Source organism: Manduca sexta, chromosome 20 (genome assembly GCF_014839805.1).
Source record: "Manduca sexta isolate Smith_Timp_Sample1 chromosome 20, JHU_Msex_v1.0, whole genome shotgun sequence".
Classification (NCBI taxonomy): Eukaryota; Metazoa; Arthropoda; class Insecta; order Lepidoptera; family Sphingidae; genus Manduca; species Manduca sexta.
Genome location: NC_051134.1, coordinates 11,040,638 through 11,067,228, shown reverse-complemented (window position 1 = coordinate 11,067,228; position 26,591 = coordinate 11,040,638). Strand labels below are relative to the sequence as shown.

Genomic DNA, 26,591 nt, shown 5'->3' with positions numbered 1-26,591 from the left:
TCATACGTCAGTATGTAGACTGCGTACAATAGAAGAGGAGACGAGCTTATCGCGTTTCTGAGGTGTCAAGCTCTATTGCATTTTAATATCACGAGTGTTAGGTACCTACCACATGTGCAGGTTCAAAGTTTGAACTTCTAACTAATATGCACATGTGGTATATACCTGTATTTTGTACAACGAAATTCGAATAAGCTATTACCTACTTACATGTCATGTTTTTTTTTATTATACTGGCTTGTTCTGACGAGTTATGTTCTGTAATTAGCTGGTACATATTAATTGACTGTTAATTATTACCTTCTCGGGCAACTGCTGAGAAAAACGTTAGGTCATCTGTAAATCTGTTCTTATCAGATGATAGCCAGATGGCTATTATGGTTATTTCGGCTTGGATAGAAATTCAAAAATATAGAAGATAGTAAGATGGTCTACTAGGCTCAAGTCCCTTTTGCTCTGAGACGTAACAATGGTAATAGGTGAGCAGTTATGAAAAAACTGTTCGAAATACGACTGTTGAAGTCAAACATTGTATTTATGAGGTCCTTTATAGTTCTCTCTAGCCATATAGCGTACTAATATAAATAATTATCTGAACTAAGTATAACCGTGACTGTTTTATAACGATTCAAGGTGAAATGAGAAAAACTGCGACAATAACTGCGTAGGAAAATTTATTAACACGAAAAACACTGCAGTGCAGACGGTGCGAAATGAGGCTAGATTCTAGATCGATATAAATAAGGATCGGCTAGGTATGACCTGTAAAAGCAAAGGAAAGCAAATCTTACGTCAAAGCACTAAATATAGATATTTGATTAACACTTCAGTTAAGCGGCGATAGCCTAGTTGGGTGTGGAACGGACTACCGAGACGAATGTCCGCAGGTTCAAATCCCCAAGGGCACACACCTCTGACTTTTCTAAAAAATCATGTGTGTATTCTTTGTGAATTTATCGTTCGCTTTAACGGTGAAGGAAAACATCGTGAGGAAACCTGCACATCTGAGAAGTTCTCTATAGGAAATTTCGAAGGTGTGTGAAGTCTACCAATCCGCACTAGGCCAGCGTGGTGGACTAAGGCCTAATTCCTCTCAGTAGTAGAGGAGGCCCGTGCTCAGCAGTGGGCAAGTATATAATGCAGGGCTGATATTATTATTATTATTATTATAAACTTGCCGGTCAAGTGAGTTTGTTTTGGAGCATTTGTATGGCTCGGCAAACCATACAAATGTGGAACTTTCCGGTGTAACAATTCGTTTTGTGCCGGCAGGACGTTTCCACGGTTACTTATAGAAAAATTCCAGAGGAATATTAAACAACTACACGTATCTACGTCATAATAAGGATTATTAGTCATATTAATTGTTTTTGACGTAAGGAATAGTTAAAATCGTAAATGAAAGCTAAATACTAGTTAGCTAATTAATATTTTAATGCTTTTTTTTATCTTTATTTAAGCTTCGTTGTATTTTTTCTACAATGCAGGTCCATATACTTGTTTTCATTGTTGTTTACTATTTACGACAACAATAGTAATGCTGTGTTTTAATGCATTGTACAAAATGAAAAACTTGGTTTTACAACATCCGTACATAAAAGTTGCATTCCAGAATTTTTTGTTTCAGATATCGTTCTGAGATATCTTAGTCTTTAGCCAAATCTACAGTATCTTTGATATTCAGAATTATGAAAATAGGATATCTATGCATTCGTCCTTCACTTTGGATTTTGTTTAATATTATTAGCATAGGTTCAATGCCCTCGAGTGTCGTGAATTCAACTTGGAGAGGGAGCGATCAATCGTGTCTCCCTCCGTGCATCAGTGAGCACGCAGAGGTTCGGTCCTCTTTTGAGATACAATGATAAATGTTTTTCGGGCCATCAAATTGTAAAACGAAGTATATAATCATAGAAGTAGTTTTCTAAAATAATGGGCAGTAAACATTACCAAATCCAATAATTCCACATTACAAATGACTCTTACCGATGTCTTTATTTATTGTCATAATGTTTTTGTAAAACATAATTTACATACAAGACTTTACTTATAAAAAATGCAGTGTGTAATTTTTTTGTCGTATTAAAATCACTCTGGTTCGATTTTTATAGCTTTCGATCAATAAATTATCTGACTTGCAGTTCAGCCTTCACCCTATTAAATCTACATAGTTGTTAGTGGCCGCTGTCAGTTCACATTAGATGAGAATGATGGATTCAAGGTCATGTCTATTAGTGTTATCATTGATGCACTAAGTGCTTATGATGCAGTTTCATGATCTATCACTACTTATCATACGCAATATTGTTAAGAACAGCATTACATTGAAATTATTTTATTGCGGATATTTGAAGTAGGCATCAACTAGTTTGTTGGCGTCTTTTTTCAATTCAATAATATAAATTATGAAAGTTTTACACTTAAATACATAATTCTTGAAATTTCCTTGTTTATACACACATTGATTTAATTCTTTCATACTATAGATAGGTAACCACTAATCATGCTTCGACAAAATTCGCGTCAAGCCGTTACAATGTTTCTTACCGCACACATTTTCGTAACTCGCATTTAGGGACTAAACAGTGCATATCCAATTACTATGTAGACTGGCATTGTAATAAACAATGGGAGATAAGACAGGCTCTGCTAGGGTAACAGACCGGTAACATTGTGGTCACCATGGTGTACGTAAAAATACCATTTAAAAATGTTCATCCAATGCCTCGAAGTCCTACGTACCCTAAAACGAGGTTTAGATTAGGAAGTAAACTTGCAGTAATCTACATCCGTAAGCATTATTTATCTTGTAAACAATCACAGTTAGCTGATTCTGCAAATTTTAGAGCTTGACAACTTGCATCCATCACGCATGTGTGCCTACAGAACTATTGCTATATTGCAGATGCTGTAAACGCATTTGAAACTTCTGTTTTTTGCATATTGCTCCAAGAACTTCTTGGTAACTAGAATAAGTCGTAAATTTACATTATATTCCAGCTTTTACGTGACTGCTATATCTAAAAGTCCTACACAGGCAGATTTATCTTTCTAATTCACATTCCGACGGGTTAAAGCAAAAGCAGAAACTTGGGAATCTTTTATATCCATTCCGATTGTATTCTCCGATACCGTGAGAAACTGAAACATCTTTGTCCTTTCTCAGGCGGGGTCAGCAGACAAGCCCGGCATGCAGCTGGCTGCTGCCAACGTGGGCTCACACCTGCAACACATGTGCACGCTCGACATCGACTCCAAGGCCTCGTACGTGCGTCTGTCCGGCATCATCTGTACTATTGGTGAGATATTATGAGTTAGATATTGACGATTTGAATATCTTTTAATGTGATCTAATTAAACGTTTAGCGAAATCTATCGATGTTAGCTTTGTGGATAGTTTAGAGTGAATTGAACATAGATATTTAAATTTCTGAGACTTCCATGACGTACGTTAGATTTTAAGGTTTGCAACAGTAGGAATTGAAGACCACATGAGTTTTAAATCTTTATGTTGGTAGGCATGTGTAGATATCTACATCAACACTAACGATGGCTAAGTATATTGATAACTTTTGTTCGCGGCTCCGCCCGCGTGATGAGGTTTTCCCGTTATATATTTTCGCGGGATAAAAAGGAGTCTATGCCCTTCCCAGGGTCTCAAACTATCTACGTACTAAGTTGCATTGAAATCGGTATAGTGGTTCAGCTGTGAGAGCGTAACAGAGTTACTTTTTGACTTATAAGTATGGGTTGAAACGTTTATTTATGTCTGAGGTCCTTAAACCTTATCGCTGGCAGTAGTATTATTATTTATTGATGTAAAATATCTGATAATTGTTAGTACAGTGGTGAGTGGCCCCGATGTACTTATCTTGTGTTTTTGTGTAACCGATTTAATCAAGAATATCGTAGAAAAGTTGCTAGATGACTTCTTTACACATCTAATTTGCTAACAAAAAAACGACAATGATTTGTAGATATGTGTTAAATTATAAATCACATGCACTTCGGTGTTGTTTTAATGTTTTTTTATTAAAAATTAAACAGCAAAAGTACATATTGTCAATTTTAATCGTATACATATGACGTATGCTCTAACTTTACAGAAATTGAGAATAGATAAAGATTGTTTGATTCACGTTGAGACCCAGTGCACACTGGAGTTGATGAAATAATTTGAGCACTTCGTCTTCAAAGAATCCCCCGCTAAGACATCTTGGCAGTCCAGAACTTCATTTGATTTCTAGCTAGTCCAGATTTTAGACTATTAAAGTACGTCGAATTTTTTTGATATCCTTACTACAATTGCTCGCAGGACCCGCCTCCCGCGATGTGTCCATGCTTGAGAAAATGCTTGAGACTGGCATGAATGTGGCCCGCATGAACTTCTCTCACGGCTCCCACGAGTACCACGCGGAGACTATTCGCAACTGTCGCGAGGCCGAGAAGAACTACAGCGCGAAGATCGGCGCCCCGTTCTCACTCGCTATCGCGCTGGACACCAAGGGACCTGAGATCAGGACTGGTCTGCTGGAAGGAGTGAGTATTGTGAATCATTTTAGATACAGTCTTATAAAAATTTCGCAAAGCTATGCTTAGTTAAAACACAAATTTACTCGATCAGCTGTAAGCCAAAACCCGCCATCTTGTCTCTTAATAAGGTTTAAACTAGGAACCGGTGATGTTTTTTACAGCTATTTAAGCAGTTCTTAAGCACAAGTTTATAAGTTAGACTGTTGATGTAGTAGTACGAAGACTACAACTCCATTTGTAGGTAGAATTAGTAGATTATTTAATATAAAATTACAACAGTTATTATTCCCAATGGCTTCTTCAATCAAAGGCAATCTTCGACTGTCTCGGTGGCGCAGTTGTCACGGTACGACTGTAGGGCTGAGATGTCAGGTTCGATTTTCAGGTCGAGCAGTGATATTTGGTTCTACTCACTATCAGCTCGGAGTCTGGAATTCGTGCCTGATATGATAGTCTCTCGTCCCCTATCACGGTGGAAAAATCAGTGTACTAGTTGCGCCTCTGTCTACACCTTCGGTTATAATGGCGTGATTAGTATGTGAACATAGTCTTTTTGCTCTTGTCCGACTCAAAAAGAAGATATTATGCTTTTCAAAATTCTTTAAAAGAGTAGTTTAATTATTTTATACTAAGCTTCGCATATTTAAAATTTAGACTCAACCCTCAACACGTAAATTAATCCCTCGAAAATGATTGCGCTTAGTTCTGATTACACCATATTTCTAGTAACAATTAGTAATAGAAATGTATGAGTCAGATAAAATACGGAATTTCAGAACGTAACGAATGTCTGATAATATTTTACGTCTGTTATCACTATAAGTGTACACGTGAGAAAAATGTTCACCGATTTCGGACGTGGGGTAATCTTGTGTCAATGTACCAGACAAAGGCTTAATGTTGCGCAAAAGTGTAGAAACGTAATATTTTTATCATTTACTAGCTTTTGTCTGCGGCTTCGTCCGCGTGATATAGTTTTCCGGTGATAAATATTTTTCTGGCATAAAAAGTAGTGGGAGTGTAGCTTTCTATTAGTAAAAAAATTAAAAATTGCTTTAGGAATTTATAATAATAATATCAGCCCTGTATTATATACTTGCCCACTGCTGAGCACGGGCCTCCTCTACTACTGAGAGGGATTAGGCCTTAGTCCACCACGCTGGCCTAGTGCGGATTGGTAGACTTCACACACCTTCGAAATTCCTATAGAGAACTTCTCAGATGTGCAGGTTTCCTCACGATGTTTTCCTTCACCGTTAAAGCGAACGATAAATTCACAAAGAATACACACATGATTTTTTTTAGAAAAGTCAGAGGTGTGTGCCCTTGGGATTTGAACCTGCGGACATTCCTCTCAGCAGTCCGTTCCATACCCAACTAGGCTATCGCCGCTTCTTTAGGAATTTATTGTTGTGTTAAATTTATGCCCAAATAAATATTTTACTCATTAGTAGGCACGGATAAAAGTGGACGTACGAAGCGACATAGTCGCGAAATAATGACCAAGCTCCTAAAATAAAGATTTAAAAATAAACCCTAAAATGTACTGACTTACTTACCCGGTACAACCATGACAGTGAAATTAGCTTATAATATCTGTAACTCACTTCGAACTCGCATCGTTATACTGATCATTTTGTTTTTACCAATTCATACTATTTTGTATCTACACAACTGTGACCTCTCGCAAATCCTGTATGACGAGACGACCGTCCATAAACAGTAAAGACATCATCCAACACCTTGAATTACAAAATATTATTTCGTATTCCATTGCGCTCGCCATCCTGAGACATGAGGTGTTAAGTCTTGTCCAGTAGTTACACTGGCTACAATGTCCTTCAAACCGGAACACAATAATCACCACACACTGCTGCACATACAGGGTCATTTTGACATTACTAAATGAAACCACATACTCGTCTTCACCTTTGCTAACATTGTGCCAAAAATCATCCATTAATAACTAATATTTTCTCGAAAAATCTTTAGTTTTCAAATTTTATGATCATTTTGTAGTTTAATGCGAATATGGCGTGTGCTTGGGTGTATTTCTGACTGAATGTATGATGTTGCGTAAAGTTAAAATTACTTTTTATTAATATTTATTTTGTTCGAAAATTACACTTTTCATTTTACATCCACGGCTCAAATAACTTATTGTAAAGTGTTATTTCCAAGTAGATAAGTATGTGATTCAATTTAGTAACGCGATGTCAAAATGACCCTGTATATAATCCATGAAATTCCCCAGGGCGGTTCAGCGGAAGTGGAACTGAAGAAGGGCGAGACCATCAAGTTAACGACCGACCCGTCGTTCCAAGAGCGCGGCTCGGCGCAGACCGTGTACGTGGACTACAAGAACATCACCACCGTCGTCAAGCCTGGCAACAGGATCTTCATTGACGACGGACTGATCTCCGTCATCTGCCAGTCCGCCAGTGCTGATACCCTGACCTGCACTATTGAGAATGGAGGTGAGTCAGGCGTCAGGCGGGCGGTTGTTTAGGGGGTGCAAAAATTTTTTTTTTACTTTTGTCGCATGTACCAGTAGTTTAGAAGGGAGATTAGGTCCAGAAGTTTTCTGGCAAAGTTTGATAAATTGGATAAATGACGAATATGAATCGAAATACTGCTAATGATGGTGTCTGGGTTTATAATAATATATGTTACTTACCTATTGTTTTCTTATAAAAGGGAATATATCGACGGGAAGGAGGTTTTATTGTGTCCCAAAAAAAAAAAAAATATTTGTTTCTTTTTTCCACCAGGTATGCTCGGTTCAAGGAAGGGTGTGAACCTCCCCGGCCTGCCCGTCGACTTGCCCGCTGTGTCGGAAAAGGACAAGTCCGACTTGCTGTTCGGCGTTGAACAAGGCGTAAGTATTCATATAAAACTAAATAATTACTAAATTATCCTAAAAAATATTAATTGGAAAATTTCTTGCTAATCAGTCTCGCGTTTGAAGTCAGCTTATTTAGAACATATAAGGATAAAAAAAATATTTTTCAGAATATTCTTTTAAGTTAATTTAAAAAGGTGATCTGTATTTAACTACCATTCAATACATATCGCTCCGGTAATAATCAACATAATATTCTCATTATGTTGGTGGAAATTTACATTCTGATATACAACATAAAACATTTTATACCGTTTTATCGAGCCTAACGGCGTAGCGTGATTAAGATAAGCTAAGATCATGAAATCATCAACTCGGCTAGTGATCGAATGATTTACATTCCCGCTGGCAATAAAACCACGTGTTTTATTTATGGATTCAAATAAAATTATCACAAACAATTCATAGTATTGATGTTACGTCACAGAAAGTGTAAAGGTCGACGCACACTAATCGGCTCGCAGTAAAATGCTATTCACTTAAACCGGATGCTATTTTTACAAGTCTGAGGTTTCGCCTTGCCTATGGTAAACTATTTCACAGTGGGATACCACCAGAAGTGCCATGTTACAGCTTCTAACACGACGATGATATTTTAACACAGAGTCGGCGCAATATAAACTTTGTTGAGAATATGCAGTTTTTAAAAAAATATTTGTCCTTTACCAATTTCCACTGAACGTGTTATTATTCTATAATACCAATAGGTGATAAAGTTATCTAAATTAGATTTTAGAAACAAGTTACGTATATTTTTTTAACGATTCCAATTGTAGCGGCATATAGGTTGCCGCCACTGTAGAGGAACAGATGCTTACGTTCCTCCATAAGAGGGACCGCGGCCGGTCAGGCACAACATCTGCCTGACTGGAAATCTTCCCTTCCATAGAGGAACGCAACCATCTGTTCCTCTACAGCGGCGACCTATCCGCTAAACAATTAAGAAGATGCCGATTTGAGACCAAAGCGATAAATGTACGCGAACCCTAAACGTCAACGGCATCGACCTTGCGTTGTGATAATGAAATACTCTATCACCACAGTTTTGTTTACTATACTCATTGTTTTATTAGGTATAACTACGAGTTGTTCTTGTATAAATTGATTACATTTAAGTGGGGTCGGTGAAAACTTTGTACCTAATCTATGATAGCACGCCGTAAACATGATGGTATGCCTGAAACCTCGTGGTTGACATGCGAATTATCGTTGTTATTTTACGATCAAATTTCAACAGAACAATAATTAATATTTACTCATTATTTTGAAGAAATTTCTTAACATCATAATTCTCATGAATTTTCAATACCAGTTCTTAAAATTTTCCATACGATAATTATTTTCCCCATAATTTTTCTTTTTATATTACTTTTAAATTTGAATAATTAGTTGTCGATATAATCAGTTGGCGCCATTGAATAACGGAGAATCGAACCCTCTTCTCATATTTAGCCCCAGGTTTAAAGTCCTACTTGGACTGCTTGCAGTCTACAAGATTGCAAGCTTTAATTTTTTTTAAACTGCTCATTTCTAAAAAAAGTTTTTCAAACCTAAAAGCATCAACTGCCGCAGTGGCGTAGATGTATTGCGTGCCTGGTCCGTCCACCGCTCTAAGGTCCCGCGTTCGAATACCGGGTAGGGCAAAGTAATATTGGTTTTCCTGCTTAGTATCAGCCCTGAGTTCGGAATGTCTGCCCAATATGGCGATAGGATCGCCCCCTTAGCAAACGGCAACGAACACATATAGCGAAAAGTAGGCCCCGGGGTAACACTTCTACCTAAACCTTTATGGTTATCTTTATAGACGTGAGGTGTTTATTTGTTCTAAAATGAATTATAATTATAGAACTAAATTTAATTATTCCATCTTATACCTCTATCATATTGGTACACCAGGTGGACATGATCTTCGCGTCGTTCATCCGCAACGGAGCGGCGCTGCACGAGATCCGCTCCATCCTCGGCGACAAGGGACGCAACATCAAGATCATCTCCAAGATCGAGAACCACCAGGGCATGGTCAACCTCGACGAGATCATTGCTGTGAGTATCTTCCTATAATAAACGGCGTATGTATAACTTGCGCTAATGTATAGTTAGGGATTTTTTGTTTGTTCGTGCAACTTTGTGATGGGACTGACTGTTGGTTAACGAGGTGGTGAGCTACAAAAAGCTCAGCTAAGTCATCAGTTGAGACCATCTTCAACTGATCTGACCGCCACAATTCCCGGTTCGAGCCAGAATTTCCCATAAGGTCTTCTCTGGGTAGAGTGCTCAAGTTATTTAGCCACTTACTTTAGATGGGATTTGTGGGAACTGAAAAGAATAATAGATATAGGCTGGTGGCAGGTTATTTCTATCCGCTTGGATAGCGACCACCGCACTAAAAACTGGTGGTTTCACGAAAATGTGACGCATTTCTGAATTAGCCTGAGTTTATCAGAAACCGTAGCCAAGATGTCTCATCAATCGTTATCGCTAAGGTCATGTATGATAATGACATATTTCTTACGATAGATTTATCGATAGCATGCTATTTCCATACATTTTTTATTATTTACATTAGCATTATCGATTGTAGAAAGGCATGCCGGAATAAATAATCGATTGACGAGGCATAAATACCTTGTCAAAAAACCAAATTAAATTCTATACTCTATCTCGTCGCCACTCTACTGTGGATGGATGGGTGGATGCATCATTCTCTATATTTGCAGTTGATTCATTTTACCAAACCCGCAAAAAAAAATAATGTAATTGTAATAGAGGATTAGAAGTGAATTAATTTAATTTAATTTGAATTAAAGAGAGTGCTGATTCAATATTACTACGTAGAGTTATCACATTCTCAAATTGTCACAATCTCGTATCAACGCGCCATAAATAATTTTAAACTCCACATACACATAAACCTCAAATATAAAATACAAACTAAATTAAATAATGCCACACGCAATCATAAAAACAAACACGTCGGGTATTGACTTAGCTTCAGTTGTACATCTCTACACAAATGTTCAGACGGTGCGCAGGAAATGTTGCTATTTTGAGCTTTATCGCAGAGGTCGTTTCGGTCAAACATTTCCACCGATACTTTGTCGTGGAGATTGTGTGGAATTGAAGGTCTCTTTAGTACTCGGATACACAAATAAGGCATATATAATAACTAGCTTTTGCTCGCGGCTTCGCCCGCGTGAAGGAGTTTTCCGGGATAAAAGTCCACTGTATGATAAAAGTCTTGCTACATATTTTCCCGGTACTGATAGGTTCAAACTAATTTTATCCCCATGGGGGTTGAATTTATCCAAATCCTATTTAAGCGAAAGTCTTCATCATAATAGCTCTAATCTTTAATTTCAGTTTAATCAGTCGAAATCTAAGAAGATTTATACAAACTTTCATCCCCTATTTTATCCCCTTAGGGGTGAAATTTATCAAAATCCTTTCTTAGCGGAAGCCTACGTCATAACACCTACCTGCATGCCAAATTTCAGCCCGATCCATCCAGTGGTTTGGGTTGTGGGTTGATATATCACTACTATGTCAGCCAAGTCACCTTTGAGTTATATATATTTAGACTAGCTTCCGCCCGCAGCTTCGCCCGCGTGGATTTCGGGTTTCAAAAATGGAGAAGGTGCTCAATTTGTCGGGATGTTTTTTAATTTATGGTGGTATGCAGGTGGTCCGATTGTCCAGTCAGGGTCTGATGATGGGATCCTGGTGAAATCGAATGAACTTTTAACCATTAAGGTTGCACACGAAATGACGGAAGCTTAAAAATGGAGTAACTTCTCCCGTTTTCCCAACATTTTCCATCACTGCTATGCTCCTATTAATTGTAGCGTGATGAAAAGTATACTATAACCAGCTCAGGAGTATGAAAAATAATTGTACCAAGTTAAGTTAAAATCCGTCGAGTAGTTTTTGTTTCTATAACGGTTATACAGACAGACAGACAAAAATTTTACTAATTGCATTTTTGGCATCAGTATCGATCCCTAATCACCCCCAGTTATTTTGGAAATATATTTCATGTACAGAATTGACCTCTCTACAGATTTATTATAAGTATAGATATGCAAAAGTAGCTCAAAAATTGTCCATAACGAAAACATGCATTTTAAAGTAAAACAAAAGAAATAATATCGTGAAGCTAACCAAATAACTAATGATATATTAAATTTTGTCACTGTTAAATTTAGTCGGGTCCGCGATATCACTTTTGTTGAGTTTCAGAACGCGACATTACATTATTATATTCTGTGCTCCAACGCACACTGCTTTAATGTTAGGAACACACCTACATTGCTTAAACAACAGTGAACTTTATACAATAGCAATAAAGCTCAAATTGACTCTACGTATTAGTTAGAAAACGTTTGTATGGGAAATAGAAAAATGCTGTTTTGAGGATTTTCCCGGCAATTATTCGAATTTTTCTCACCTTTTAAACCTTCCCTAGACCTCCACGAATAATTCAAGACCAAGATAAGATAAATCCGTTCAGCCGTTCTCGAGTTTTAGCGAGACTAACGAACAGCAATTCATTTTTATATATATATAGATAATAACTCTGTATTATATAGTTGTCCCACTATCGGGCACGGGCCTCCTCTACTACTGAGAGGGATTAGGCCTTAGTCCACCACGCTGGCCTAGTGCGGATTGGTAGACTTCACACTAAGGCATAAACTAATATAATTACTTATTTTTTACAACTTGTATTTTTGAACGTACACTCCGTACTAATGTTTTTAAATCTAAATGGAGGAAAATCTAGGTTAGTTTTGAATGTTGACCTGTTTCGAGCAGTATCGTACTACGACATTATGGAAAATCGACGTGAATTATAATTGAATATGAAATTCGTAAAAGCGCATATCCGAAAATGTAAAAAATTGAGGAAATGGAATTTTTCTAAAGTAGTGTAGGAAAAAATATTTTTGTGTTAGAATTTGGGTTCAATTAATAATAAAAAAATATATAAATTTTGTTGTTATTTGTTATTATACATACATTTCTGGATATAGATCTGAATATAATGTTTATGAGATGTGCCCTTTTCGAAATTGCATATTCAATTGTTAGCTACACTGTTGCGTTTCGACGATCAGTGAGATTCCCAAAGGCGCGAAACATATCTCTTATTTAAAATCGATACCATATTAGATGGAAAGATGACCTAAAACTCGCAGGAGATCGCCCTGGATTAAGTCTAACTTCCAATAGGTCGATCTGGAAATCTTTGAGCGAGGCCCATGTTCAGCAATGCACATCATGCGGCTGATGATGATGTAGATCACCACCACTTCTGTCTATAATTCCTCTGACACTAAGGATGTCGACAGCATCGGTGACTACCATACAGTGACTTTACCAACCGCTTGATTTAATAACATCCATTACCTACAGAATAAAGTAGGTAGTTATCCAATAGTTTTGATTATTCAATTCGATAAACGACTCACATTAAATCACATGACCACATGATAGCCTCAAAATTGCAACGGTCAGTCGTCCCGCTGGTAATGGGCGGATGGTGCCAATTTACATATACAATCCTGCAGAATTGCACTCGCGAGCTTCATTCCAATGAGGTGCGGATAACACCGGTTCTGTTCTCATTTTGTATCTACGTAATGTTCTGAGTGATGTGGGTATGACGTGATAGCTCTGCTTGGCAAAGACTATTTTGTTGCTGTTTAGAGACCAAGATACCTAAAGGTTTCTTTCAATCAGTACGGCATCATACCTATGATTTTTAAAGGATTAATTGATAACTTTGAAATATTCACTGACTATCAGAGGAGTTAGGAATGCGTTGCGGGAACTTAAACGAGTGGTATAGGAATCAAGGCTCTGGGACCTTTCCTAGTAGCCGTCCTGTATGCGCCGAATAAGCCGAATAGCGCGAATAGCGGCGATAGCCTAGTTGGGTGTGGAGCGGACTGCCGAGACGAATGTCCGCAGGTTCGAAACCCAAGGGCGCACACCTCTGACTTTTCTAATATCATGTGTGTATTCTTTGTGAATTTATCGTTCGCTTTAACGGTGAAGGAAAACATCGTGAGGAAACCTGCACATCTGAGAAGTTCTCTATAGGATTTTCGAAGTTGTGTGAAGTCTACTAATCCGCAGTAGGCCAGCGTGGTGGACTAAGGACTAATCCCTCTCAGTAGTAGAGGAGGCCAGTGCTCAGCAGCGGGCAAGTATATAATATAGGGCTGATATTATTATTATGCGCCGAATAAGGCAACCGCTGGTTTTGGTTGGTATCCCGGTGTAGGGTATATATAAGTAGGGACTCGGTCCAATGCTCGCTTCGATGATGCAATACTCCCGAGTTTCGACATTGGGCCGTAAGACCAGTAAAACCGACATAACCATTCGTCAGAGCCCCAGTGGTGGTAGCCATAATGCGTTTTTTCCATGTGAAGAAAGCTCTGGGGCATTAGGACCTCCAAAAATGTCTCCCGGTAAGGCAATATTATGGTGTAAAATCAACGTAGACGGTTTTTAAGTGAGATTAGTATTGCCCGGGTCGAGCCGGTTCATGCGTATTGTACTCAATTTTATATCAAACTAGCTTTTGCCCGCGGCTCCGCCCGCGCTATAAAGTTTTTCAGGCTAAAGTTTTCCGTTATAAAAGTAGTAGTTTCCCGGGAGCCTATGTTCTTCCCAGGGTCTCAAACTGTCTCCATACCAAATTTCATCTTAATACGTTGGGTAGTTTTTGAATTTAACACGTTCAGACAGACAGATGCAGCGGGGGACTTTGTTTTATAATATATTTTTTAGAACTTTTAAAGTGGAACAATCCCGTTATACATCATTGTTGCATAACTTTAACCGTTTACGCAGCGCAGGCAACGGAAGCTCTCAAAACTTATAATTTTCCCCGTTTTTGCAACATGTTTCATTACTGCTCCGCTCCTATTAGTCATAGCGTGATGATATATAGCCTATAGCACTCCAGGAACAAAGGGCTATCCAACACAAAAAGATTTTTTCAGTTCAAACCGGTAGTTCCTGTGATTAGCCATTACTGCTCCGCTCCTATTGGTCATAGCGTGATGATATATAGCTTATAGCGGTCCACAAATAAAGGGCTATCCAACACAAAACGAATTTTTCAGTTGAAACCGGTAGTTCCTGAGATTAGCCATTACTGCTCCGCTCCTATTAGTCATAGCGTGATGATATATGACTTTGAGCACTCCACAAACAAAGGACAATTCAACCCAAAAAGAATTTTTCAGTTCGAATCGGTAGTTCCTGAGATTAGCCATTACTGCTCCGCTCCTTTTGAATATAGCGTGAAGATATATAGCCTATAGCACTCCACGAACAAAGGGCTATCCAACGCAAAAACAATTTTTCAGTTTGGACCGGTAGTTCCTGAGATTAGCCATTACTGCTCCGCTCCTATTGGGTATAGCGTGATGGTATATAGCCTATAGCACTCCACGAACAAAGGGCTATCCAACTCAAAAATATTTTTTCAGTTTGGACCGGTATTTCCTGAGATTAGCCATTACTGTTCCGCTCCTATTGGGTATAGCGTGATGATATATAGCCTATAGCACTCCACGAACAAAGGGCTATCCAACGCAAAAAGAATTTTTCGGTTTGGACTGGTAGTTCCTGAGATTAGCGCGTTCAAACAAACAAACAAACTCTTCAGCTTTATATAATAGTATAGCTTTTGCTCGCGGCTCCGCCCGCGTTATAAAGTTTTTCAGGCTAAAGTTTTCCGTTATAAAAGTATTAGTTTCCCGGGAGCCTATGTTCTTCCCAGGGTTTCAAACTGTCTCCATACCAAATTTCATCTTAATACGTTGGGTAGTTTTTGAGTTTAACACGTTCAGGCAGACAAATTCAGCGGGGGACATTGTTTTATAATAAATTTTTGTATAACTTTTTAAGAGGAACAATCCCGTCATACATTATTGTTGCATAACTTTAACCGTGTACGCAGCGCACGCAACGGAAGCTCTCAAAACTAATAAATTGTCACCGTATTTGCAACATGTTTCATTACTGCTCCGCTCCTATTGGTCATAGCGTGATGATATACAGCCTATAGCACCCCACAAATAAAGGGCTATCCAACACAAAACGAATTTTTCAGTTCAAACTGGTAGCTCCTGAGATTAGCCATTACTGCTCCGCTCCTATAGGTCATAGCGTGATGATATATAACTTAGAGCACTCCATAAACAAAGGGCTATTCAACACAAAAGATTTTTTCAGTTCGAATCGGTAGTTCCTGAGATTAACCATTACTGCTCCGCTCCTATTGGGTATAGCGTGATGATATATAGCCTATAGCAATCCACTAACAAAGGGCTATCCAAAAAGAATTTTCCAGTTTGGACCGGTAGTTCCTGAGATTAGCCATTACTGCTCCGCTCCTATTGGGTATAGCGTGATGATATATAGCCTGTAGCAATCCACGAACAAAGGGCTATCCAACGCAAAAAGAATTTTTCAGTTTGGACCGGTAGTTCCTGAGATTAGCCATTACTGCTCCGCTCCTATTGGGTATAGCGTGATGATATATAGCCTGTAGCAATCCACTAACAAAGGGCTATCCAACGCAAAAAGATTTTTTCAGTTTGGACCGGTAGTTCCTGAGATTAGCATATCATATCTTAATGAAATGTAATTTTTGAAAGACGACCACCCAATCATGTTGTGTTTGCCTGTTTAATATCACTATTTTTTTTTTCTTTTCTCATGATTGAAAACTATGATTGTAAATGTAGGCGAATGCACGCTGTACGCCGTTATTTAAGTATGAATCTATGTTCTCTTTTATTTGCTATCGCTAATTTTATTTTATGCCGCTCCAGGTTTAGTCGATTGGATTTCATCTTATCCCATGTTAACGGTGATGTGCGTGCATTAGCTTATATAACTATTGTGACTATGTACAAGAAAGACTTGGAAAAAATACAAAAGAAGTACTGAATAATTGATGACAAAAAGAAAGCCCGGAGTTTCTTTCTGCCTTTTTTCTTCGGGTAGTCATCACTTAGGTAGCTAGTGAAAGGCTGGTAGGTTAGCTAGGTTAGGGCTCATGTCCTCGCCGGTGAGGATCGCGACGCGTTACCCTTCTATTTCCCCCCTACTTGCCAGCCCGAGCTGGTTACTTCGGTTTGTACCTAGTCTTTTGTATAAACTTTATCCCTAATTTTAAATCTCCATAGTTATATAAGTGATTTTAATAGTTGTTTAGAAATAATAATTATTCTTATTCTTTGTTTTGACGTATCATAAGTGCAACTTTGTTCGCCTACGTGATAAATAAACTATTTTATTTTTATTTTATTTTATTTTTAGCCATTACTGCTCCGCTCCTATTGGGTATAGCGTGATGATATATAGCCTATAGCACTCCACGAACAAAGGGCTATCCAACGCAAAAAGAATTTTTCAGTTTGGACTGGTAGTTCCTGAGATTAGCGCGTTCAAACAAACAAACAAACAAACAAACAAACAAACTCTTCAGCTTTATATAATAGTATATAGATGACATTTTGCGATCAAAAAGAAAATTATCGTTTAAAATTGTATACAGTAATAACATTGTCTCAAAGGCACCTTGAAATTACTCAAATATATTGACAAAGTATTGACACAGTTATTTTTAGCTTATTTATAAACGGTTAGTTTACTGTAAATACAGTTTACGTCAATCCCACTGAAGTGTAGTAGATCTGAAACTTTGACGTAGCTTCTGCGTCACTAGTCCAATCAATATATTTGGAACGGCGATGGGTCATTGACTTCCACTTTAGTGATAAGTAAATAGAAGATTGTTGTTAAATATTGTATAACTGATTCGGTGGCGTAGTTGTATTGAATACGATTGTATTGCTGAGGCCTCAGGTTCTTGGAATATTAAGACCAGCTGTTAAATTAATTCAAATAGCTGTTCGTATCTCTGGAAACGTCACTCATACTTAATACCAAAATGGTGTTTGTACGTTGCGTTCAACATCAAAAAAATATCTGTTACTTTTTATGGACATAAAAATCATTATATTAGGTACTAGCTTTTGCCTACAGTTCCGCCCGCGTGAAAAAAATGTTCCTGGAGAAATAATTTCCTGGGAAATAAGTAGCCTATATATACACTCAGGAGTAATGTAGATTCTTACATTGATAAAATTTTCCAAAATAGAATTAATATTTAGTTCTTGAGATCAGCGCGTTCAAACAAACCCTTCAGTTTTTAATATTAGTATAGATACAGTTTTAATGATATATGTATTATTTGCAGGAATCTGACGGCATCATGGTCGCGCGTGGTGACCTCGGTATCGAGATCCCGCCGGAGAAGGTGTTCCTCGCTCAGAAGACCATGATCGCTCGCTGCAACAGAGTGAGTACATATTCAAGTTATTGGTCTTTCATCTATACGTTAATGCGTGAAGAAAATACTTCGTAGGTACCTCTTTTTAAACACATTGTGTGGATTAAGGAGTGAGAAATTTGTCATAATTGAAGTTCATATAGAATAGGAGTACATTCAAATCAAATTGATGTATAATGTTAAGATCAAATAGAATAGCACAGAAAAAATAAAATTGATGTATATTACAAATATATTAAATTCTACGGTTTAAGTTCTACCATTGGACGATCACTAGTTTAACTCTTGATAGCTTGAGTTGTCATACTCTATCATGCAAAATTAGACCTTATGCAGTGGACATATTTTTCTATCGAGGTCTTAAGGTGGTAGCTCAAGGTCCATTTTCATACATTTTGTTTCGGCTTTAATCTGGGTAACTAAACAAGTATTGGCAAGTAAAGAATTTAAATTCACGTCTAGTTAGTGATTAGTTCTCGCAGTTGAAAGAAAAATGTAAAAATAATTAATAATCATGGATATTTCTGCCTTTAAAATTTCGTCATATTAAATTTTAAAGTCCGAAATATCCATGATTATTAATTATTTTACGTTTTTCTTTAAACTGCGAGAACTAATCACTAACTAGACGTGAATTTAAATTCTTTACTTGCCAATACTTGTTTAGTTACCCAGATTAAAGCCGAAACAAAATGTATGAAAATGGACCTTGAGCTACCACCTTAATGGTAAAATACATGATGGCACATAAACAGAAATTCCATTGTATTTTATTCTGAAGTTTTGTACTGCCTTCGAAGGTGCTTGTCATTCTGAGCTATTAGATGCTTCTTATAATTCCTAGCGGCTACATTGGCTTTTATTAGAACACGTTTGTTTGACAGAAACAATAGACAAGGGCACTTGCCTAGAGACTGGTCGAACTCTTAAAAGTAATAATATATGTATATCTGTGCAGGTGGGCAAGCCGGTGATCTGCGCCACACAGATGCTGGAGTCGATGGTGAAGAAGCCGCGCGCCACCCGCGCCGAGATCTCCGACGTCGCCAACGCCATCCTCGACGGCGCCGACTGCGTCATGCTGTCGGGCGAGACCGCCAAGGGCGACTACCCGCTCGAGTGCGTGCTCACCATGGCCAACATCTGCAAGGAGGCCGAGGCCGCCATATGGCACAAGCAGCTCTTCAACGACCTCGTCTCCGAGGTTACTCGCCACCTTACACCTTACTCTCAACTGGACCAGTTGTGTCCAAATGTACTATCTACTTGAAAGGACTTTAGTGAATTGTTACATATAACAACATAGTTGTAGCTAGAGATTTTACGACATATAAAAAATATATTATGTGGTCCGGTTCGCACATATTTTTGTTGTAACATATATAAATAGGTCTTGTATTTTAATTAAAACTTATTTTGACATAATTTGTGTATGGTACATTTTGATATAACTAGGTCCAATTCTTATTTATAATGACTATAAAGGAACTTAGTAATCAGTAAAGAAATTTGATAACTCAGTTATTTCATATTCGCCAGATAATTGTTATATCATCAGTCTATATGACAACGAAATATGCACATTATTTGTAATTACAAGTAAGATTTGAATGTAGCAATAATCACAGTATCACAAACTGACTGGCGGTAAATGCTATTCTGAGTATTATAAGCATTTGTATTTATTTAAAATTTTTTTTCCAGGTGAAAGCCCCACTCGAGCCGGCGCACTCGACAGCGATCGCGGCGGTGGAGGCGTCCACCAAGTGCCTCGCGTCCGCCATCGTGGTGATCACCACCAGCGGCAAGTCGGCGCACCTGCTCAGCAAGTACCGCCCGCGCTGTCCCATCATCGCCGTCACCCGCCACCCGCAGACCGCCCGCCAGGCGCATCTCTACAGGGGCGTGCTGCCCATCGTATACTCCGGTTGGTGACAAATTTAATATGTGCAATATAAATAATAGGAACCTTCGATCGTCTAATAATCTTCTTCTCAAATGTCCCCCTCATAGCTCTAACTTCACTCATTCTTCTTTCACTATCCAATCTATTCTTATGTGGAATTCACTCCCCCTCGAAATCAGGACGTCCACTACGCGGCTAGCGTTCAAATTGAGAGTCCGGCAATTACTCTTGAATAAAGCGGAAGAGTCACCACCTTAGTTCTTTATATATTACATATATATTTATGTATAGTAATTTTTATTTTATTTATATATATATATATATACACATATATATATTATTATTTATATATTGTATTATTTGTCATTTGAACTTTTAAATTTTCAACCCTCCTTTCATGCACCTACCATGATTATCTCGGCACCACCCTAAGGTTGGCTGGTAGAGAATGCCTATGGCATTAAGTCCGCCTGTATACATTTGTATATGAAGTGCTAAATAAATAAATAAATAAATGATAGTCAAGGTGATCTATTCCGTCTGTTAGGGCGAATCCGTCTTTTTGAAGTTACGAGCTTTCTATTCGAGGGAGAAATTCGATAGTCATATAGGCAAGAAAATAAAGATTTACTTAACGTCTAGTTTAAAATTTGTTCAACAACTTTTCCGGCTAACATAAATAACCGATCACGTAAATTCACTAATAAGGCCAACCAAATTGTTTTATTATTGCCAGTACCGATAAAACCAGGCGAAATTGATTGTCACTTAATCTAGAACCACCTTAATTTTTTTCATAACTTACACTGACATGCCAATCACGGATGCTAGTCTACCATCATCCCACTCTACTCAGCAATATAATTTTATAACATAATAATTGTTCTGCAGAGCCGGCAGCGGGAGACTGGTTGAAGGACGTGGACAACCGCGTGCAGAGCGGCTTGAGGTTCGGGCGCAACCGCGGTTTCATCAAGACCGGCGACCATGTCGTGGTGGTCACCGGCTGGCGACAGGGATCCGGCTTCACCAACACCATGCGCGTCATGTGAGTACTACCAACGTTTGTTGCAAATGCAAACGAGCTAACTGTACATCTGATGGAAAGTGGACGTCGATGATGCCAGACGTACAGCCAAGCAATAGCCTACCATAGAAACTTTTTTAAACCTTGTTTGAAGAACTATGAGTGACGATTGAACTAGGCTCACTACTATAAGGTGAACTTTACTTTTACATAATAGAAGCACATTAGGGAAACACATATTATATAGCCTAACATGCCTGTAATGTTGGAAATAATGATTTATTTATTTTAAAGCATAACCATTAAGATTTGTCATTTTTTGCTCTAAATCCTAGATTATCTTTTGTCATGTTCAATTTCTTTGGCGGTTTAATTACGCGTATATAATTCATTTTTATTTTCTTACAGCCAAGTGGAGTAAATCACGAGTCCAGCACAAATCATCGAACAAGTTATTTTTTTTAAGTATTAGCGCAAGTGATAGGACGTAACGTTGAATTGTTAGGACGCTGCCAACAATTGCTGTCGAAGCTTACGTCGAAAGTACAGTTACAATCACAAATGCTTATGTATTTTGTATATATTTGCATTTAAACGCACGCGTCATCACATATTCATGAAATTTCAAACAAATTAATGAATGAATGTGCCTAATTTGTTTTCATGCTGACTGTACTTTAAGTGATCCTACACAGCACGTTACAGTGATATATGTATAAAAGGAATGTATCTCAAAATTCTATTAGTCCTAGGCGTACATATTTATTTGAGTAATTTATAAAGTGACAACATTGTATATTGCGAAATGCGATAATAAAATTTTTAAAAATGTGTGTGTGCTTGTTTCATTTTTCTGAATAGAACCCAACCCATATGACACTTAATAAAATGACACCCAAAGATAATTATAATATATATTATGGAAAATGACACCTATATAGATTTTAGCCCGTTGCTCTACCTCTCTATGCTCAGTGGTCCACTAGCGTAGCGATTTTTCTTCGTGAACAACAAAGGACATCCAATTTACATTTTTTTTTTCGAAAAAAAATATTTGGTAAGAACACAAAAGCGTAAAGTAAAGTATAAAAGCGATTTGAAGTTTTGAACATGTTTTAACGCTACTTATGTGGGTGACTACAGTGTATATGTCAAAAAATTAAATGTTTTAAAGGTTCAATTTTAAAAATGGTTAAAATTGCTACCCTGTCACTTCAACTATGCTCTGCCGCTGTAGCGTCCATTACGACAGGACGGCGCGAAACGGGCAACTGTGCTGCGGCGCAGTGACGCGATCCGCGCCACTGCCATACTCTCAGAGCCATACTTCTGAATAAAATATAATATGGATGTTCTTTGCGTTGCAACACCCTCTCGTTTGATGCACACAATCCATTTGGGGATGAATTTTCAAAAAAGCTGGAACATAAACAACCAATTTTTATTTGTAAACTTATCAAAAACCAATTTTAAAACCAATCTCCGATTATATTGCTGCTCTTACGCGTTCACATTTCATGTATATTTTGTTAAAAAGTTTGGCATTTGAGACATCTATAGGACACTATTGAAACCTGCACTCATTTACAATGCTTTTGGGGTTTCTTTAGTAACTTGTAGATGGCGCTCTCTGTTGCATTATCAAATGAAGGTAGAGTAACAAAATGTAAAGAAAATGATCTATTCCTCTACCAGGCTACAACTAAGTCCCTAATATCCCGTAAAAGCTTAATGGGAATTTATAATTAATAGTTTATCGATGACCGAATCAACCATTTTCGCAATTTTTTTTATGACAAAGAATTTAGGAGCTTTTAGATACCTGGCCTAAATTTAATGAGCTGTCAATCAAGATCGAAAGGGGATGTGAAGTATTTTGAAAAGGGTTCTTTTTTCGTATAAGGGGAAGGCAGATTGAGACCACCTGATGGTAAGTGGTATGGGGTCCAGTAGTGTCGACTAACGTTAGATGGCAATGCCAACAATTATTCCTAAGCAGTCAACAGTTGTTGATCCAGAGGAATTGTTTAATTTCTGTTTAGCATACAAATACCGACTTGCATCACATCACATCCCCCTTTGGATCTTAATTCACAAATACCGGCAGCGATTGGATGCATAAAGCAACAGTGGACTGTAACGGGCTGATGATGATGATATACCGAATGTTTATTACAACGACCTTTATCATGAGAAGCAAAACATTACAAATTATTATGCGTGACGTGGTCGTTTTTTAGTGACAAAAGTATGAATGTACTTGTACGAAAATATTCATTACTAATGTTTCTGTCACAAAGACAGGAATCCTTTAATATGAGTCATTGTTTTCAATAGAGACGGCGTCATCCAGTCATTAGCCGTATTCCTAAGGACTTTTGTTTGATGAATCAAATGTTTGTAGTAAACATAAGCTGAAGGTTTTTTAAATATAGGTATAATTATATGGCTATAATTTTTTTGTTATTGTATTAGTTGCTGGTATCCATAGGGGTACCTAGTGGAAGGGGGGATGTTAGTGTTGAAACAAAATAAAGTATGTTCATTCTTCAACTAACAATTGATTGGTTTATACTTTTTAAGACTGACAACCTTCTATTATTGTTTTCAAATGATTATGAATGTTGTTCAATATACATTTTTGTTGTTTAATTTTTCACTCCTCTCCCTCTCCAAACTAAAACCTGGCTACGCCTGTGCTAGTTTCTCTACCTCAGTACAAAATAATTCCACGGTTGTCACCAATAATACTGAACGAAAAATGAGATTATAGCAAGAGCATAACTTCGAAATGATACAAATGGAAGCTTTGCGAAATCCACACATAAAAGCGCTGTATCGCCAGATTCATTTTATGCGAGACAATCTTGACGTATCCATCGTTTGATCATTGCACAGCACATTGATCTTGACACAGTGAACAAAAGAGAATGTACCGGCATAAAGTTTTTTCCGTCCAGTCCTCATTAATAACGATCAAATAAAACTGGCACATTTGGCGAGTTGCTCTGAGAATATGGCGCAGAGAGCTGCCGACATAAAGAACTGTGGACAAGAGTTGTGGTTGTTCAGCGGGTCGGCGGGTCGGCGCTGCGGCTCCCGCGTGACCCGCCACCCTGGTGCCGCGCCGGGCCGGGCGGCCGCCAGTAGATACAGCAGACCACGGGCAGGCCGGTCGCACCACGCCGCCGACTAAAAATAACTGCGCGCCGCTCAGTACCGCCGCAACTACCGCGCGCGTCGCCCGCTGCGTCCGCGATCGCAACCATGGCGGAGACAATCGAGGAGACGTACGAGACCGCGGTCACCCGCAAGGTGGTCCGCACCAGCCTCAAGATAGAGGAGGTGAGGATCGACACACGACAGTTTTATGTAACGACGCCCGCGCGACACAAATATAGCACCGGCGCGCGCGCACACGCGACGCCAGCGCCAGACGCACCTGCTCACATAACAGATAACACGTTTGACAGTGAACACGGACGTAAACAGCGGCCGGCCGCTCCGGCGTCAGCGCACAGCATAGCGCCGCCGCGACCGGCTGCAGCACGCCCTCTTTCTTTTGCTCATCCGACGACAGACGTCCGGATGTTCAAAAGTTTCCGGGATTGCGGCTTCCAAAGCTGTTGGCTCAAAGTTCATAAAGTTCCTAATGACGGAACCGTCCCGCAGGCGCGCGAAGGTCCGCCGGCGCTACGTCAGTGGAGGAAGCGCGCGCGCATCTCGGCACTTATAATAAATTTGTGGCAATCGACGTTGTAAATAGAACCGGCAGTTGAATGAAAATTTCCGTGCCCACCTTGACGCGTGTGCATCGACCTGTTTCGTACACGAACACTCCACGTGCGACCTTGCAAGAGATACACAAACACAGGACACAATATGCACTCACACGACACACACATAGGTACACTTTCTAGTTTATTACCAACACATATCATGAAAGACAATCTTTATAATCCTGGATCTCTGGCTATGGCCGCCTCGTATGCGTGTAATTTTGTATTGAGCTTTACACAGAAGCAACTTTGTAATCTAATCAGTCATCGTAAAGCGCGAGTGACGCAACATCCTCATCTAACTGTAGACAGGTGCATGCAGCATGAATGTCAACAAACGGAAGCTTTGGCGGCGGCCTTATCGTTATCACATTCCATCAGTTTGGTCACAAAGAGCGCTCGCATACGCGGCGACTACTGTCCGTTTCCAAAGCGCAAAATCCAATGGAAAAACGCGCCGTGGCATATTTTCGTCTTGGCTCCCATCCTAGTTTATCTGCTACATTACGATGTTTATTCACAATACGAATGCGAGCATTAATGTGTGCGTCCGAGCCACTTGTATTCATGTATTTACTGTCGGTTTGGGTGCAAAACTCGATGTACCTGCATTAAGTCGTAAATCTTATTAATAAACCATACGCATGTCGATCGTCTCAAAACACATCAAGTGAAGCCGTTATGACTCGAAGTCTCTAGAAAAAGTTTATTTAGCATTTCCCTCTTATTTTCTCTGTCAATATCATGAATATAGTTGTTGACATCCTTGAGTGGCTCGGTAAAAATCTTTAAATTGTTTAAACGAGCGCCTTGGCAAATGTTGATGTTTTTTCGTCATTTTTAAAAGGGACAGAAAAACAATGCTACAAAAAGTTTACGGTGTAATGGGCCGTCACATAAATGTAAATAAAGCAACTGTTTTTGAGTCAGAAACACTTTCACACTATCTGAATTGTTTTTATAATGAAACAAAATCTAGAAAGAATTTACACTGAAGTAGAACTGCGAACATAAAGTGCAGAGTATTCATAGTTAGTTTATTTAATTATTGTCGAAATGTTTTACTTGCATCAGTTTGCCTCAAGTTTAGTATATGTGTTAAAAATATTTATCTACTTTTCAATGTTTAAATTTCAATAACATTTCAATTTGTTGACGTAAATTTAATAACACCAACGTAATATTATGTATCCAAAACAAGACGTTTATTTAGGCGTGTTTTAAGAACCATTAATTTTCTGAAGTACTTGGTTACTTTAGTTGTAAATTTTGAAAACGTAGACTATAGAGGAAACTATGACCGGGAAAACCACAACAGAAATAAATACAACTAATAGTACAAAAACATAGTCCTTAACTCAAGCTAAGAATTTTTCATCCTTATTATAAATCTTCTGCAGCCTAATAGAAAAAAAAAATCATTGTGTGGTAATTAATTTTGCACCCCAACAGAAAATAATTATTGTGCGTAAATTAAATTCACCTTTCGCTTCACAGTCAACTGCGGAACGGAGCCTGTTAAAAATCGAATTAAGTATAAATATTTTTCTAAACCGAATAACATTATACATCTCTCTGTAAAGTGTGTTATATGAGATACGGAAACCACACAACCAACTCACCAATCAATCAACATTTGACAAACAAGTAATCCCTTTCAAAATCACTTCGATCAAACTATCTCAAATACAATTTCTCTACATAAATAACATCTAGATATATAGTAGGTGAGTGGACGCGATTTGTGAATGAAATCAGTGCATGTAGGCAGATCTGATACTCACATGCACTGCATAAATATTCGGTATGTGGGCTTGGATTCTAGGCACGTTTTAATAATCTCATTCACGAGGATTAGTAGATTGTTATCGAACAAACGTATTTATCAGTGGAGAAGCGTTCACACAACCCGATACCTATTGACTTCACTTTTAGGTTTATTTAATTTTGTTTTCCGTTAAATTGTTCATAATATAATATCAGCCCTGTATTATATACTATCCCACTGTTGGGCACGGGCCTCCTCTACTACTGAGAGGGATTAGGCCTTAGTCCACCACGCT

General features: G+C 38.3%; 2 protein-coding genes across 4 annotated transcripts in view; both read left to right on the top strand.

The window, feature by feature from the left end:
* Positions 1–21,582, top strand: part of LOC115440660 (pyruvate kinase) — a 28,582-nt gene extending 7,000 nt beyond the window's left edge. For 2 of the 3 annotated variants that reach the window (XM_030165061.2, XM_030165063.2), the window contains exons 2-11: positions 3,167–3,299; positions 4,316–4,539; positions 6,788–7,010; positions 7,305–7,411; positions 9,332–9,478; positions 17,724–17,825; positions 18,775–19,020; positions 19,521–19,743; positions 20,614–20,770; positions 21,158–21,582. In XM_030165061.2, the coding sequence (XP_030020921.1) occupies positions 3,167–3,299; positions 4,316–4,539; positions 6,788–7,010; positions 7,305–7,411; positions 9,332–9,478; positions 17,724–17,825; positions 18,775–19,020; positions 19,521–19,743; positions 20,614–20,770; positions 21,158–21,170 (1,575 nt within the window). In that variant the 3' untranslated portion in view covers positions 21,171–21,582. Of the gene's footprint in view, positions 1–3,166; positions 3,300–4,315; positions 4,540–6,787; positions 7,011–7,304; positions 7,412–9,331; positions 9,479–17,723; positions 17,826–18,774; positions 19,021–19,520; positions 19,744–20,613; positions 20,775–21,157 lie in introns of those variants that run through there. The other variant, XM_030165062.1, reaches the window with a different exon arrangement.
* Positions 21,583–23,887: 2,305 nt separating this feature from the next.
* LOC115440658 (tropomodulin-1) overlaps positions 23,888–26,591 on the top strand; it is a 75,121-nt gene continuing 72,417 nt past the window's right edge. Inside the window, exon 1 of the transcript XR_005112655.1 lies at positions 23,888–24,094. The gene's annotated coding sequence lies outside the window, so the exon portion shown is untranslated. The remainder of the gene's footprint in view (positions 24,095–26,591) is intronic.